General features: G+C 45.7%; 1 protein-coding gene across 1 annotated transcript; it reads left to right on the top strand.

Moving 5' to 3' along the window:
• Nucleotides 1-3,966: 3,966 nt before the first annotated feature.
• On the top strand, nucleotides 3,967-13,329 carry LOC118079517 (uncharacterized). Its single transcript, XM_060279114.2, has 6 exons — nucleotides 3,967-4,174; nucleotides 7,090-7,197; nucleotides 8,997-9,083; nucleotides 10,732-10,892; nucleotides 12,054-12,157; nucleotides 13,161-13,329. Exons 1-6 carry the CDS (start codon nucleotides 3,967-3,969, stop codon nucleotides 13,327-13,329), a joined length of 837 nt encoding a protein of 278 aa, XP_060135097.2.
• Nucleotides 13,330-14,713: the final 1,384 nt, after the last annotated feature.

Genomic DNA, 14,713 nt, shown 5'->3' with positions numbered 1-14,713 from the left:
TACACCATCTATTGACAAAGGTTTTGAAATATATTGTGATGCATCTCATGCTGTAGAGCAAAATAATTACAAAGGTACATCTGGTATGGTTTATTTTTATAATGGGTGTCCTTTTGAATGGAAAGCACAGAATCAAAGGATTAATTGTCTTTCTTCAACTGAAAGTGAGTTATATGCCTGTACTCAGGCCATTCGTGATATAGAGTGGTATTTACAAATATTTGAAGACTTAAAGATGCCAGTATCACTCCCAGTAAAAGTTTATCTCGATTCCCAGAGTGGACTTGCTATCCTGTGCTCAGAAACCAACACACAGCGCACTAGAGTGTTGAGATTACGTTTACAATTTGTAAAGAATTTGATTGCTGACAAAACAATTGTTTTTGAATATGTCCCCGGTGACAGACAAGTTGCAGACATCTTTACTAAAGCACTTCCAAAAGTTGCGCATGAAAGACATGTACAAAGTTTGTCTCTGTTTCACAATAATGAACTGCAGGGGATATGTTGAATGATTGTGTAAAAGTGTCATTATTGTTTCACTGTATCTTTAAGAGTCAGGAAAGATTTAATGATTGGGGCTCTGCAGCTGTGGAGCAGCTCTACAGGTGTTGCTGTGAAGCTGATGATGCAGGGTATATCAGGGGTGTTGTGTGTTGCCTCTGTGCTGGGCGTTTTCCCAGTGTGCTCTTGGTGGGTGGTTTGGTAATGTGGGTATTTTGTGTAAGCCTAATTTAATTTTTGTAATTTTTCCTTTCTCCATTAAACCAAGCATTTGTTTAAGCCTTGGTCTCTATGTGTAAGTTCCTCAACCAGTTTCTGCTGATTTTGCTTTTAACCCTAACAGGGACAAGTGCCGGCTCATCTTCCTCTCCGAGCTCAGTGGTGGCAGTACTGGCAGGGAAAATAGGGACATTCCAGGATCAAATCAGAAGCCAAGACGACTTTCGTAATTCCAGGACTGTCCCTGAAAAATTGGCACACTTGGAGGGTATGAAATGCGAATCTTTCTGCCCTGGTATGTCTTAGTCCTCACCCAAAGTGTAGGAAGTGGTTCTTCAGTGGTAAGAGAAACACACCATATCAATATTAATCTTGGTAGCGGCGCCCGTCCTGTGGAAAATTCTCCCATCATATGTCAAGGAAATAAACAACTATCTGACTTTTAGAAGACATCTGAAGGCAGCTCTGTTTAGAGAAGTTTTTAATGTTTGATGCTTTATTGTATTTTTAATATTTTGTTGGAAGCTGCCCAGAGTGGCTGGAGAAACCCAGCCAGATGGGGGGGGGGGTTATAAATAACAACTTGGCTCAGAGTTTCCCAGCAAAAGCCAGCTGCGGACAGGACAGATTGGATAGTGCCCCTGTAGTCACCAAGAAGCCTTCCCATTATTCCTAAAAGTTTTGAAAGTATTCCTCTTTCAACACACACACACACACACACACACACACACACACGAGAGAGAGAGAGAGAGAGAGAGAGAGAGAGAGAGAGAGAGAGAGAGAGAGCTTAATGTATGAAAATAAAACCACACAGTGGCTGATATTGATAGCGGCATTCTAGGGACAGTGCTGCGTCAAATCTCATCTCAGTCGCAAACTCCCTCTAGGAGATTCTGAAGATTGGGAGACAGCTAGGCTCACAGACCCAGCGAAGGGCTGCGGATGGTCTTGCCCCACTTGGATTGACCCGGGATGCCAAAGACTGCCTGCCTCACAGGCCCAGCGCCATCACAATCTGCCTTACCTTTCATCCACAGGTGTCCTTGTGATGGGAATGGTGGCAGGGCAGGGCAGGCAGCCAATCAGCAAGCGGCTTGTGTCACAGGGACCATACTGGGAGGACAAAGGAAGCGAATAAGGCCCTGGCAGGGAGGCATAAGAATCCATGGGAAATACAGAGCAGAAATAGCATAGGGTTCAAGAGAATCAGACTCAGAAGAGGAGCAAGGGAAATCCTTGAAAGATACTCTGGAAGGGAATCCTAAGGTGAACCAGAAGCGGGAGGTACAGTAGTTGCCGCTACACTGCAGCAGATTATCCAATGTTGGGAAGATCTATTTAGGTAATCCTTGAACTTTTAACCTCAACCTCCCATTAATGGAGCTTAAACTCTTCCCATTTCACAGTGAATGTTTTTATTTGAGAACTTAAAAGATAGTTCAAATCTGTTAGGCAACTGCTCCTTCTTTCCCACCTCCTCCAGATATTTCTCCTAACATTTGCCTCCTTTGAGCCCCCCCCTCCTTCGCATCACGGAAGACTTGTCTGAATTTGATGCAGCACCAGCCCTGAATTGCAGGTGCAACTGCCTGTAGCTTGGTGTACACAGCACCAGAACCCCTGAATAGGCAAAAGTCTTCACACAGCGTGTAGCCAAGCGATGGAAGTCATTCCTAAAGCGGGCAGGGATAGCCAGCAACCTTGATGGTCTCAAAAGAGAATTAGCAAAATTCATGGAGGAGGAGGGCTATCGATGGCTACTAGCCAGGATATGTTCTGCCTCCATAGTTGGAGGCAGAAATGCTTCTGAATGACAGTGGCTGGAAACCGCAGGAGGGGAGAGTGCTGCTCTTGCGCTCGGATCCTGCTTGCTGGTTTCGCACTGGCATCTGGTTGGCCCCTGTGAGAACAGGATGCTGTACTAGATGGGTCACTGGTCTGATCCAGTAGACTCCTCTTGGGTTCTTAGGCCCTCGTGCTGCAAGAGGGGATTCAGTGTTTGGTAGATTCACACAGGTAATTCCTGATTAGTTAACCTTAGCCTCCTGTTGATGGAGCTTAAATTATTTCCTTCTTTTTCTTTCCATAATGAACAATATTATCTGAGAGCTTTAAAAAAAATGGTTAAAAGCTATTAGCAGCTGCTCCTTCTCAGCTTTGTAGATGTTTCTGATCATCTGAACATAATAGAATTGTAGAGCTGGAAGGGACCCCAAGGGTCATCTCAAGGCAGCCCTGTTTAGGGAAGCTTTTAATGTTTGATGGATTTCTGTATTTTAATGTTTGATGGATTTGTGTATTTTAGAATTTCTGTTTTGTTGGAAGCCGCCCAGAGTGGCTGGGGGAACCCGGCCAGATGGGCGGGGTATAAATAATAAATTATTATTATTATTATTATTATTATTATTATTATTTATTATTACCCCCTGCACTGCAGGAATCTCATATAAAGCATCTGTGATGGACATCCAACCTCTGCTTAAAAACCTCCAAAGAAGGAGAGTCCACCACCTCCTGAGGGTGTCTGCTGATCACACCATAAGATCACACCATGCTGGATCAGGCCAAGGGCCCATCTAGTCCAGCATCCTGTTCTCACAGGGGCCAACCAGATGCCCGTAAGGAGCATAGCATGAGCGCAAGAGCCCTCTCCCCTCCCGTGGTTTCCAGCAGTTGGTATTCAGAAACACTGCTGCCTCAAACTGGAGGTGGAGCATAGTCATTGTGGCCAGTAGCTGCCGGTAGCCCTCTCCTCCGTGAATTGGGTTAATCCTTCTTTTAAAGCCATCCAAGTTGGTGGCCATTGCTGCCTCCTGTGGCAGGGAGTTCCACAGTCCTGCATGAAGAAGGACTTCCTTTCATTTCTCCCCAATCCTCCAACACTCAGCTTCATTGGATGCCCATGGGTTCTAGTGCTAGGAGAGAGGAAGAACTATTCTCTGCCCACTATCTACATGCCATGTGTAATTTTACAAACTTCTGAGTTTCCTCCTAAGATTCCCCCCCCCTCCTTTGAATCTCCCTCTTTGCTGGCCGAATCCCCAGAATTAGACGCTGCCTCAGCCATGAATAACGGCACAGTGGGCTGGTGCTTAGCAATCACAGTCTGCTAGTGCTTCCTACTACCCGTTGGGTCTTTGGCACCATGACAAAATTGGCAAATGGGGAGATGTTAGAGGCCTGGTGATGAACTTGTCCTTTGAGCCATTGTCTTCATGGGTGTTTCTTCTTGTCATTTGAGCCATGGCCCCCAAGGCGGCGGCGGCACCACCAGCAGCAGCAACGCCAGGAGCAGGAGCAGCGGCAGCAGCGGGGGCAAAAGGTAAACCCGCTGCTGGTCCACCTATCAAACCAAAACTACGCTGGCAAATTCCTGTCAAGATTGGATGGATATTTCTTGGGATTTTTGCCTTCATCTGCTTTTGTGTCTTGGTCACAACGGCTTTCCTCTGTAAGTTCACTCAAATCACCTCTTGACGCATCTTGTTTACTTTACCTTGTACTGTATATTGGCATGTTAGCGAGGGGACGCTGCACTCTCTTCCTGGCTGACGTAGCGCATGCCAGCTATGCCCTCCATAAACCGTGCGGCTGATCAAGCACATATTGATCCCTCCTCAGGAGGAGGAATTCTGTGTGACCAGGAGAGCCTGAGCACAACAGGTCAGGCATTGGTGACCAAGGCTGGATTGCTACAATGCAATCTATCTGGGGCTTCCAACAACAACAACAACAACAACAACATGTTATTTATACCCCCCCTCCCTGGCCAGAACCAGGCTCAGGGCGGCTGACACCAATAAAAGTACAATAAAACGTAAAAGAAAAAACAGTTAATTAAAATACAGGTTAAAATACAATTTAAAATGCAGCCTCATTTTAGTAAAGGTAAAGGGGCCCCTGACCATCAGGTCCAGTCGTGTCCGACTCTGGGGTTGCAGCGCTCATCTCGCTCTATAGGCTGAGGGAGCCAGCGTTTGTCCGCAGACAACTTCCGGGTCATGTGGCCAGCATGACAAAGCCGCTTCTGGCGAACCAGAGCAGCGCACAGAAACGCCGTTTACCTTCCCGCCTTTACGGTCCCTATTTATCTACTTGCACTTTGATGTGCTTTCGAACTGCTAGGTTGGCAGGAGCTGGGACCGAGCAACAGGAGCTCACCCCATTGCAGGAATTTGAACCGCCAACCTTCTGATCGGCAAGCCCTAGGCTCAGTGGTTTAACCCCCAGCGCCACCTGGGTCCGTTAAAATACGGGTTAAAATACAATTTAAAATGCAGCCTCATTTTAGTAGTAGCCCATAAATCGAAACCATAAGGGGAGGGAAACATAAGGGTCAGACTGAGTCCAAACCAAAGGCCAGGCGAAACAGCTCCGTCTTGCAGGCCCTGCGGAAAGATGTCAAATCCCGCAGGGCCCTGGTCTCATGTGACAGAGCGTTCCACCAAGTCGGGGCCAGTACCGAAAAGGCCCTGGCCCTAGTTGAGACCAACCTAACCACCTTGCGGCTCGGGACCTCCAAAGTGTTGTTATTTCTGGACCTTAAGGTCCTCCGCAGGGCATACCAGGAGAGGCGGTCCCGTAGGTCCTTGTGCTTGATCTGGAAACTGCAGTGTGTTTGGAACACTGTAGCCACACTTGCTGAGATGAGTGAGCCCTGTTGTTATGTGACACCTCTGCTCAGAGATTTGCACTGTTTGCTGTGTTGTTACCATGCCAGGCAGGGGCTTAGCAAGGGGGGGCGTAGGGGACGGGCCGCCCCGGGTGCTACCCTGGAGGGGGTAACACTTGGCACGCCCCCCATGAGCGAGCAGCCAGCTGCCACCCGGTAAAAAGCCTCACTCGACGGCTGGCTGCTCGCTCACTTGCTTGGCCAGCACGCTTTGCTTCTTGCGCCGCTGATGCCCCTCTCTGCCCGCCCCTCGCCTCCGCCCCAGCAGGAAGAAGCAAAGCGCACCTAGCAGGTGAGCGAGCAAGCTGCAGAGCGAGGCTTTTTAAAAAACCTCGCTCCATGGCTGGCTCGCGGTTTGCCGGCGGAGCCGCTCTAGCGCCGGGACCTTTTGCTCGCGGCTGCAACCCGCTCTGTAGTGTGCATGCGCAGCATTGCTACAGAGTGACACATGTGTCGCTACGTAGTGACGTTGTGCATGCACACTCCATAGCGACGGTGCGCACGCGCACTACGGAGCGAGTTGCCGCCCTGGGTGACCCAGCGGCGCCCTACACCGCTGCTGCCAGGTACAGAGCCATAGCTATGGGGGCGAGGGGCTAGCCAGGTTTTTTTTTTGCCCTGGGTGAAGCCTTCAGATGGGTGCTGTTGCGGCTTCCAGTCTCTCTCTCTCTCTGTGTACTAAAATGGGTCATTGATCCAAGTGAAAAAAGCCTAATTTCACCCCTGTCAAGTGCAAAGTTTTACTTATGGTATGAAAAGCCCTTAACAGCCTGGGACGGGTTTACTGGTGGGATCATCTTACCCGATATATGCCAACTCTGCTGCTTTGAATGGCAGAACTCACACTTTACAGGTGCTAAACAATACTCTTTCCACACTTGTAAGAAATCATTATTTTAGTGTGGCAGCACCTGCACTTTGGAATTCCCTGCCCATGGATATCAGGCAAGCTCCTTCGCTGTATTCTTTTTGCTGCCCACTTACAAGATTTTTGTTTAGGCAAACGTAGATGCTGATGTGTCTTGATTTCTTTTTGGCTTACTGCTGATTTTAATTTTTTTTATTTAAAAAAATGTTTTAATTTACTTGTTTTGAACTGTTTTCATTGATAGTCTTGACATTTCTTGAAAACCACTAAAGTGTTTTGTTACAATCACATAGTATATAAACTCTGTCTATTTATTTATTTAATTCATTCATTAAAAAAGGTCTCTTTAAAACGATATTGGGTAAAGATCCCTGTTTGAGACCTTTCTTCCTATGTAATAATAATAATAATAATAATAATAATAATAATAATAATTTATTTATACCCCACGCATCTGGCTGGGTTTCCCCAGCCACTCTGGGCGGCTCCCAACAAAATATTAAAAAAAGAATCAAACATTAAAAAAATTCCCTAAACCGGGCTGCCTTCAGATGTCTTCTAAAAGTCAGATAATTGTTTACTTCCTTGACATCTGATGGGAGGGCATTCCACAGGGCAGGCGCCACCACCGAGAAGGCCCTCTGCCTAGTTCCCTGTCTGTAACTTCACTTAGGCAGTCCTGGACATAGTGAAGCAAACTCTGGAGAAGGTACCTTCACATGTTTATGGGGACGTGTGTATGCAGGGAGATGGGGAAAGGTTATTTAGGTGTAAGCTTTTAACAGCTTCACATTGAAATTACCTGCATTTGTTTCAATGACTTTAGATTATAAGATGAATAAAGAGAAGAGTAGCCCACTTGATCAGCCAATGGGCAAACTGAGGACCGCAATGGCAACTGGGCTAAGAAATAACGATCTCATCACTGAAAATCGTAAGTGGAAGGACAAGAATCATTTGTTTCTGATTGTTTTAGAACACCCCCTGCCCCCCAACAAGCTCCAACAGAAGATAGAGAACAAGAGAGCACCTAGAAAGAACATTGAGCATCTTGACTTGGCTGGGTGGGAACTATGCCACAAGGCATCCAGTACAAACTTAAAAGAAGCTTAGGATCTCACCTTCCTTCAGTAGGAAATACGGAAGCCATCTTTTGAATGAGGGTTCACCCACACCTCCACTTGCCTCGCCACTTCCCCCCAAGGGAAACTGGTTGTTTGCCACTGAATCAGAGCAAATGTCAATCTGGTTTTCTCTGGACTGATGTTTGCACCGATTTAGCACTAGAGTGGGTTTCCTGGGGGAAAGCGGTGGGCCAAAGGCAAACTTGCTTGGACCCAAGCTGGAAAAACACTCAGAGCAGTGTTTTCTAGGCACGACTCACATGGATGTGTGGATGAGCTCTACATCTGTATACTGGCTCCTTCCTTCCTTCCTGTGCTTTGGCTCTGCTTCAAGATTCTAGTCCTTAGTGCTGATTATTGGTGGACGCAGTGAACTATCTTCTTTAGGATGACCACCCTTTCCTTCAGCTTTCTGCATGTTGTGGATGGAAACAGGGCAGATGCAGATATAGCCTAGGTAGAGAAATTGTATCTGTACTATTTAGACAGCAAGGTGAAATCAGTGCAAACCTGGGAGGAATCACACTATCACATTTTCTAGTCTTTGTCTAATGCAGGGGTTCCCAACAAAATTTTCTCGAGGACCCCTCATCGAGCCGCTATTGTGACAAGGACCCCCATTAATTCCTAATCCTAAAATTAAAAAGTGAGAGCCAAATTAAGAGTCTTTTTATAAGAGTCCAGGGAGGAGGGGAATGGAGAAGACAGGGTACCTGCGCAGTAGCGCACAAATGAAGCCGACGCGTGCAAAGCATCTTGGGGAGGTGAGCGTTAGTAGAATGCGCGCGCTGCCTCTTTGCAAAACAGTAGTGTTTGTAAAGCGCCACCTAACGGCATACAGCAGAACTACTGCCTCATCTAATTCTAGTTTTGCGCTAGACTCTGCTCATGCAGGAAGCGGCCAAAACAAAAAATCTGTTATCATACAAAATATATTTAATATATATTTTATTCTAATAGCATCTTGCGGACCCCTCTGGCATAGCTCTGGGGGTCCGTGGACCACCTGCTGGAAACCACTGGTCTAATGATCTTAATAAGGAGTAAGGTGAATATCTAAAGTATCATCCTCTCACACATGGTTCTGATTAGCCTATGACTTCAGAACAGCTGAATAATGATGATGATGATGATGATGTTAATAATAATAATAATAATAATAATAATAATAATAATAATAATAATAATAATATATTATTTATACCCCACCCATCTGGCTGGGTTTCCCCAGCCACTCTGGGCAGCTTCCAACAGAAAAATAAAATACAGTAATCTATTAAACATTAAAAGCCTCCCTAAACAGAACTTATGTGTTCACCTTAAAAACAACAAACAACAACAACAACAATTTTATTATTTGTTCCTCTCACATCTGGCTGGGTTGACCCATCCACTCTGGGCATCCTTAACTAGTTTTGATTCTGGAAGCTATTTGGGGTTTTTGCTAATGTTCTTTAAGCTATCAACTGTTTTAGCTTTGGGGGAATTTTTACACTTGATTTGTTTGTTTCCTTGGGTGACATAGGAAGGTGGGAGACAGTTATTTAAATAAATAGAAGTGTTGGGTGGGAGAAAAGAAACTCTCATCTAAATTTGAGGATGCTTTCAGCCTTGAAGGTAGCTGAAGAAGTCACGAACCTGCCACAGCACATAGCGGATGCCGAAAACCTCTACAACGAGCGGAAAGTGAAATACCGTAAGTGCCTTCAACCCTCAATATGGTGCCATGGCACATTTTGAGAATAGATGACATAGATGAGCTGAAATGTGATACTGTGGGTTATATTGCAGATATTAACAGTGTGCAGTTTGAAGTGACTGGATGCATAAAAACTGACTCTTTTTGCCCAGACCCATTAGATATTCTTCAAAAACTTTACTTGCAGGGCTTTCTTCAGAACAGAACAAAAGCATCAAAGTTACACCCACATAATTCCATACAATATCTTGTGCTGTGCAGCACAGGCCAAGCATCTTAGAAATAAAATATAATTCCAAACGGAACTATTTTTTTAAAATCTCTCTCTCGTTATGGCCTCCATTTTGCCTGGAGTTGTTTTTCCTGCAAAGACATTTAAACATCCTTACTTCCTCAGAGATCTGGAAATGAAGACTAAAGGCAACTCCCTTTCAAAATGGAGATTTTCAGCCAAATACCTTTGTCACCTGATCTAAGGTTAAACACTCACGTGTTAGGTAGCAGAAAACAACAGTGCTTAACATCTTGAGGCTGTTGGGGGAGGTCTTTAGGGGATTAGGGTCATGGTGTTACCAGTGTGCTGAGTCAGGTGGAGCAGTTCATGTGCTTGATTAGTGTTTGGAGACAGTGATGGGCTAGATGGATAGCGACCAGTAAACTGAGGCTGAATTTTGGCAAGATGAAGGTGCTATGGAATGATAGTTCCTCAATCTGGGAATTGAGTAGGCAGCCTGATCTGAATGTATGCCCCTCCACCCCTGGGAAGGATTAGGTCTCTAGTCCTGTTCTATTTTATTTCTGTGCAGAAAGGACCAGCAGGGATGTTTCCCCAAATTAACTGGCCCTGGACAAAGCGTTCCAAACAGTTTTAAACATTTGGCCCAAATTCCACACATTCCGTTAAGTTTAAATTTCCTATCCAATAGTTTCCCTCACCCCAGCCGTCTGCCTATGAGCAGTCCAAATTACAAACAGTGTGAGCATGCATACTGACTACCATTTTAAACAAAGGAGCTTCCTCGTGGTCTGCTAGAATTTTATTGCAGGATTAGATATCACCTCAGTATAGTACATATTTCACTCCAGTTACTCAGGATAGTCTGACCACAGTCCAAGCATGCTCCGTAGGTCAAAACCTTATATGGTATGGTTCTCTTTCTTTCATTACTACAAGGCGATGAAGGAAGCATGGGGCCTGTGTTCTTATCACTGCTCCTGCAGGAGAGGGTTCTTCAGCAATTCCCCAACACAGGGGTTCTAGGGAATGTGGTTCCACCAGCCTTTAAACTCTTTCTGGGATAGGTTCTTCTATCACAGAAGATTCTGAATCAGCAACCTGGTCATGACTCTCATCAGCCTCATAGACAATGATTATAAGTGCCCGTCAAGTTTGCTCAAAATCTTCCCACCCAAACCTTTCCAATGGAAACATTTTGAGACAATGTTTATTGTCTTGGGGGTCATTTCCTTCCTCCTAAAAGCTCAAAGCATGTGTTGGGTCAACTGATCGAGTCCATTCCCCAAGCAAAATGTTTTGAGGTGAGCCAGGCTGAGAGGGTGACTTCCACAAATCCCAGAACTGTCCCCAGTCTACATGCAACACAGTGCTGGTTATGTTTAAAGTCTTTGCATTAATTCCTCCTAGAAAACCTCTTCAAGAAAGGTGCAAAGTCTTCTGGTGGCTGGAAGCTTTTCGGGAAGAATCTCTACTACATTTCAAAAGGGAAAAAGACCTGGTATGATGCAGAGAACTTCTGCATGTCCAGAGATGCCCATTTGGCCTCCATCCTGACTGATGAAGAACAGGTTAAATAATAATAATAATAATAATAATAATAATAATAATAATAATAATAATACAGCACATCTAGCTGGGTTTCCCCAGCCACTATGGGCGGCTCCCAACAGAATATTAAAAACACAATGAAACATCAAACATTAAAAACTTCCCTTAACAGCACTGCTTTCAGATGTCTTCTAAAAGTCAGGTAGTTGTTTATTTCCTTGACATCTGATGGGAGGGCGTTCCACAGGGAGGGTGCCACTGTTGAGAAGGCCCTTTGCCTGGTTCCTTGTAACTTCATTTCTCATAGTGAGGGAACCACCAGAAGACCCTCAGAGGAGGACCTCAGTGCCCGGACTGAATGATGGGGGTGGAGATGCTCCTTCAGGGATACTGTTATACTTCATGTATACTGAACAATATACATATATATAGTATTGTTCTTCTTTCTCTCTTGATGTTTGGGGTTTATTAGCATCTTCTCCAATATCTGTATTTTTCTGTCCGTCTTTTAACTGTCCCATGCAAATAGAATCATAGAGTTGGAAGAGACCACAAGGGCCATCCAGTCCAACCCCCTGCTGAGCAGGAAACACCATCAAAGCATTCTTGACATATGCCTGTCAAGCCTCTGCTTAAAGACCTCCAAAGAAGGAGACTCCACCACACTCCTTGGTAGCAAATTCCACTGCCGAACAGCTCTTACTGTCAGGAAGTTCTTCCTAATGTTTAGGTGGAATCTTCTTTCTTGTAGTTTGAATCCTTCATGATCTCTTGCAAATACTGCTGTACCTTCTTCCTATCCACACACCACAAACCCTGGTCTGCCAGAGATCCTGTCCTGAAGTGTGTCACCACAAAAGAATGTGGTTTTGAGCATGATCCCATTTGCACATGAAGTGATGGTGAATCCCAGCAGGTGACAGTGGGGCCTCATTGCTTGGGCACCCTAGAACATTCCCCCTATTTTTTGGCAATTCCGAGATTTGGTGATGGATGTGCAAGTGGTGTGAATTGTCCCTGCAGGTCCTGGAGCCCATTTAATTGCTTAGCACATAACATGGGTTTACTTGTCAAGAATTATGAACTTTGAAAAATGGAGCAAAGGAGATATGGAAGCCCAGGAATGCTCGTATCTCTTTATTATTGCCACAATGCTGAATTTCAGTTCCCTCTTTCTGCAGACCTACATCACTTCTCAACTCACCACTCCTGCCTGGATTGGCCTTACAGATGAAAGCGAGGAAGGCAACTGGGAGTGGACAGATGGCTCCAGATTAATAACACAGTGAGTCTACAAAAACATACCCCAGGGGGTGATGCTTCTGCATGTCTGAGATTGCACCATTTCTTGCAAACTTTGTAGCAGAACTTAGGGTCCCCTTCATTTGGGGTGCCGGTCCCAAGTGCTCAGGCCCCAGCAAGAGAGAAGTTACCTTTAGAATTTGACACAAAAGAGTGTGTTCCTTGCTGGGGAGGGTTGCGGATGGGAGATCTCTGAGCATTACCTCCCTTCCATTACCTCCCTTTACTGCCTCCTTCAAAGTCTACATGGCTTCTCCACAGGGAGTGGACATAAGATCAGGTGTACAAGAAACATACACTTGCCTGTCACAGCATGGGCATAGCCAGGATTTATGTTGGGGGTGGGGGGCACCCACCTGTCCTGTTAAAAGAACTGAGATACACACGATGTGATTGGTCAGTTCGTGGAAGCCACGCCTAGTGCTCAGTTGGGTTGCCAGTTGCAATGCTTTTAATAGACCGATATGAAATAAGCTGCACAAAGATGGCACACATAAAGCTACTGCACTATTCCATGTTCTAAATCTAATGTTAATGATCCAAAAATAGAGAGAGAAATGTACAAAAACTGTTACCGAAGCCACAAACAGACAACCCGTACAAATTTTGTCCAAAAGGAATTTTCAGTCTTTAGAATTCCTTAAACCTGTTTGTGGCTTCTTTAGATTTAGAACGTGGAATAGTGTGGTAGCTTTTTGTGTGCCATCTTTGTGCTGCTTATTTCATATTGGTCTATTACGAGAATTGGCAGCATAGGTTCATTTTCTCAGTTGCAATGCTTTGGCTGAACTTCGGGGGGGGGGGGGGAATAAAACCCCAAAACATGGACATTTTGCAAAATTTAAAATATCCACCCGGACAAAAAAATTAACTATGAAAAAGAGGCCATGTCCAGGAAAATCTGGACATATAGCACCCCTAGCTTCGTTAGACTCAGCTTCTTTTTCCGATTTTCCTATATAATACAAGCCCTCCTGCACCCCCAGGTATTGGTCTGCTGGCAATCCAAACAGCTGGGAGAACTATGGAGACACAGAGGAAGAAGATTGTGCTTCCATTATTCCTTCAACTAGAGAAAAAAATTGGAGTGAGTGTAACTGCCATGAACTTCACACTTGGGTTTGCAAGGAGAGCCTAGATACGGGAGAATTGTAAAATTTGACAAACCCATTGTCTGGAGCCACACTAGAGTGAAGATGGAACATATTTCATTTCACTTCATGGGAAGTCTGCTCAGCCACAGAATGAACAAGAGCGAACAAGAAAATTCTATCTCATTTAAGGACCATTCCTTCAGTTTCCTGACACCAAGAGAGATCAGAGTATGTGTGCTATTATCAGCTGATTGTGGATATTTGTGCCCTGAGTGACAGGTGTCAAGGAAGGGTTGCAATTTTCCTCCGTGGGAAGGCTGGCTGGATCTACTCTGTTGGCAAGGCAGAGCTCTGGAGCAGGGCAACATTCAGCAGATGTCTTGTGTTTGCTCCCTCCAGAGGTAGCCTGGGTCAGGGGCATAGTGTGGTGGGGGCGGGGGGACCATAGCCCTGGGCATGTAATCTTTAGGGGCTATGACCAGGTGCCCCCATGCAGGGATCCCCTGCCCTGCCCGCTGCATCCCCAGCCCCCTTGCTGAATGTCTGCCTGGCCATCATTGGAGGGGGTGAGATTGGCCTGCCAAGGGCTGCATTGGCCTGCCAGGTTCCTCCCTGCATGGGTGGCCAGGGCTAAGCTGGTATGCGGGCTCCAGGAATCCTCCAAGCCTTGTGCGTTGGTAGCATTGGAGGCAAGGTTCAGTGGGTTCTGTGCCTCTTCCCTGCCGGGCACATGTGCCAGAAATTGACGCACATTCCAGCCAATTAAAAACTGGGGGTACAAAGCGGGAGAATAAAGGATTCCAAGGGCCAGGTAGAGAAGGCTTGAGGGCCGCAGAAATCTGCTCCCAAGCTTCCAGATTTGATTGCTTTTACAACATCACGTGCTTCAAACAATCCCTGCAAGACTGTAGGAAAGGAATCGGAAGCAAAAACTTTCACGCACTAGACAAGCAGAAGTGTGACTGAGCTCTAATGCATGGCTGGGGAACCTGTGGCTTTCCAGATGTTGCTGCACTGCACAGAATCACAGAATCTGTGAGAGTTTGTAGAGTTGGAAGGGACCCCAAGAGTCATCTAGTCCAAATCCTTGCAAAACAGGAATCACAGGTAAAGAATCCGTGGTTGGTGGCCATCCAGCCTCTGCTTCAAAACTTTTGTGGAAGCTGCCACCATCTCTGACCGTTGCCCACGCTGGCTGGGGGGGGGGGCTGATGTGAGTTGTATCCCTCCAACATCTGGAGGGTCACAAGGTCACTCATACTTCTCCTAAAGGAAGGAAACCCACATCCTGGACAGAGCATATGGGAGCTCTGTTTTAGAGGATTTTATGTCGTCAGAAAATGGAAATTTTAATTTGCTCAATCACATCTGCCAGTCATTTTCTCAGGGGGTTACAGCATCCTAGCAATTGTAGCATGAAGTTCCGAAGCACTGCTGTGGGAACA

Source organism: Zootoca vivipara, chromosome Z1 (assembly GCF_965207765.1).
Source record: "Zootoca vivipara chromosome Z1, rZooViv2.hap1.1, whole genome shotgun sequence".
Classification (NCBI taxonomy): domain Eukaryota; kingdom Metazoa; phylum Chordata; class Lepidosauria; order Squamata; family Lacertidae; genus Zootoca; species Zootoca vivipara.
Note: the sequence above shows the minus strand (reverse complement) of the source record. Positions and strands in the feature narration are given on the sequence as shown.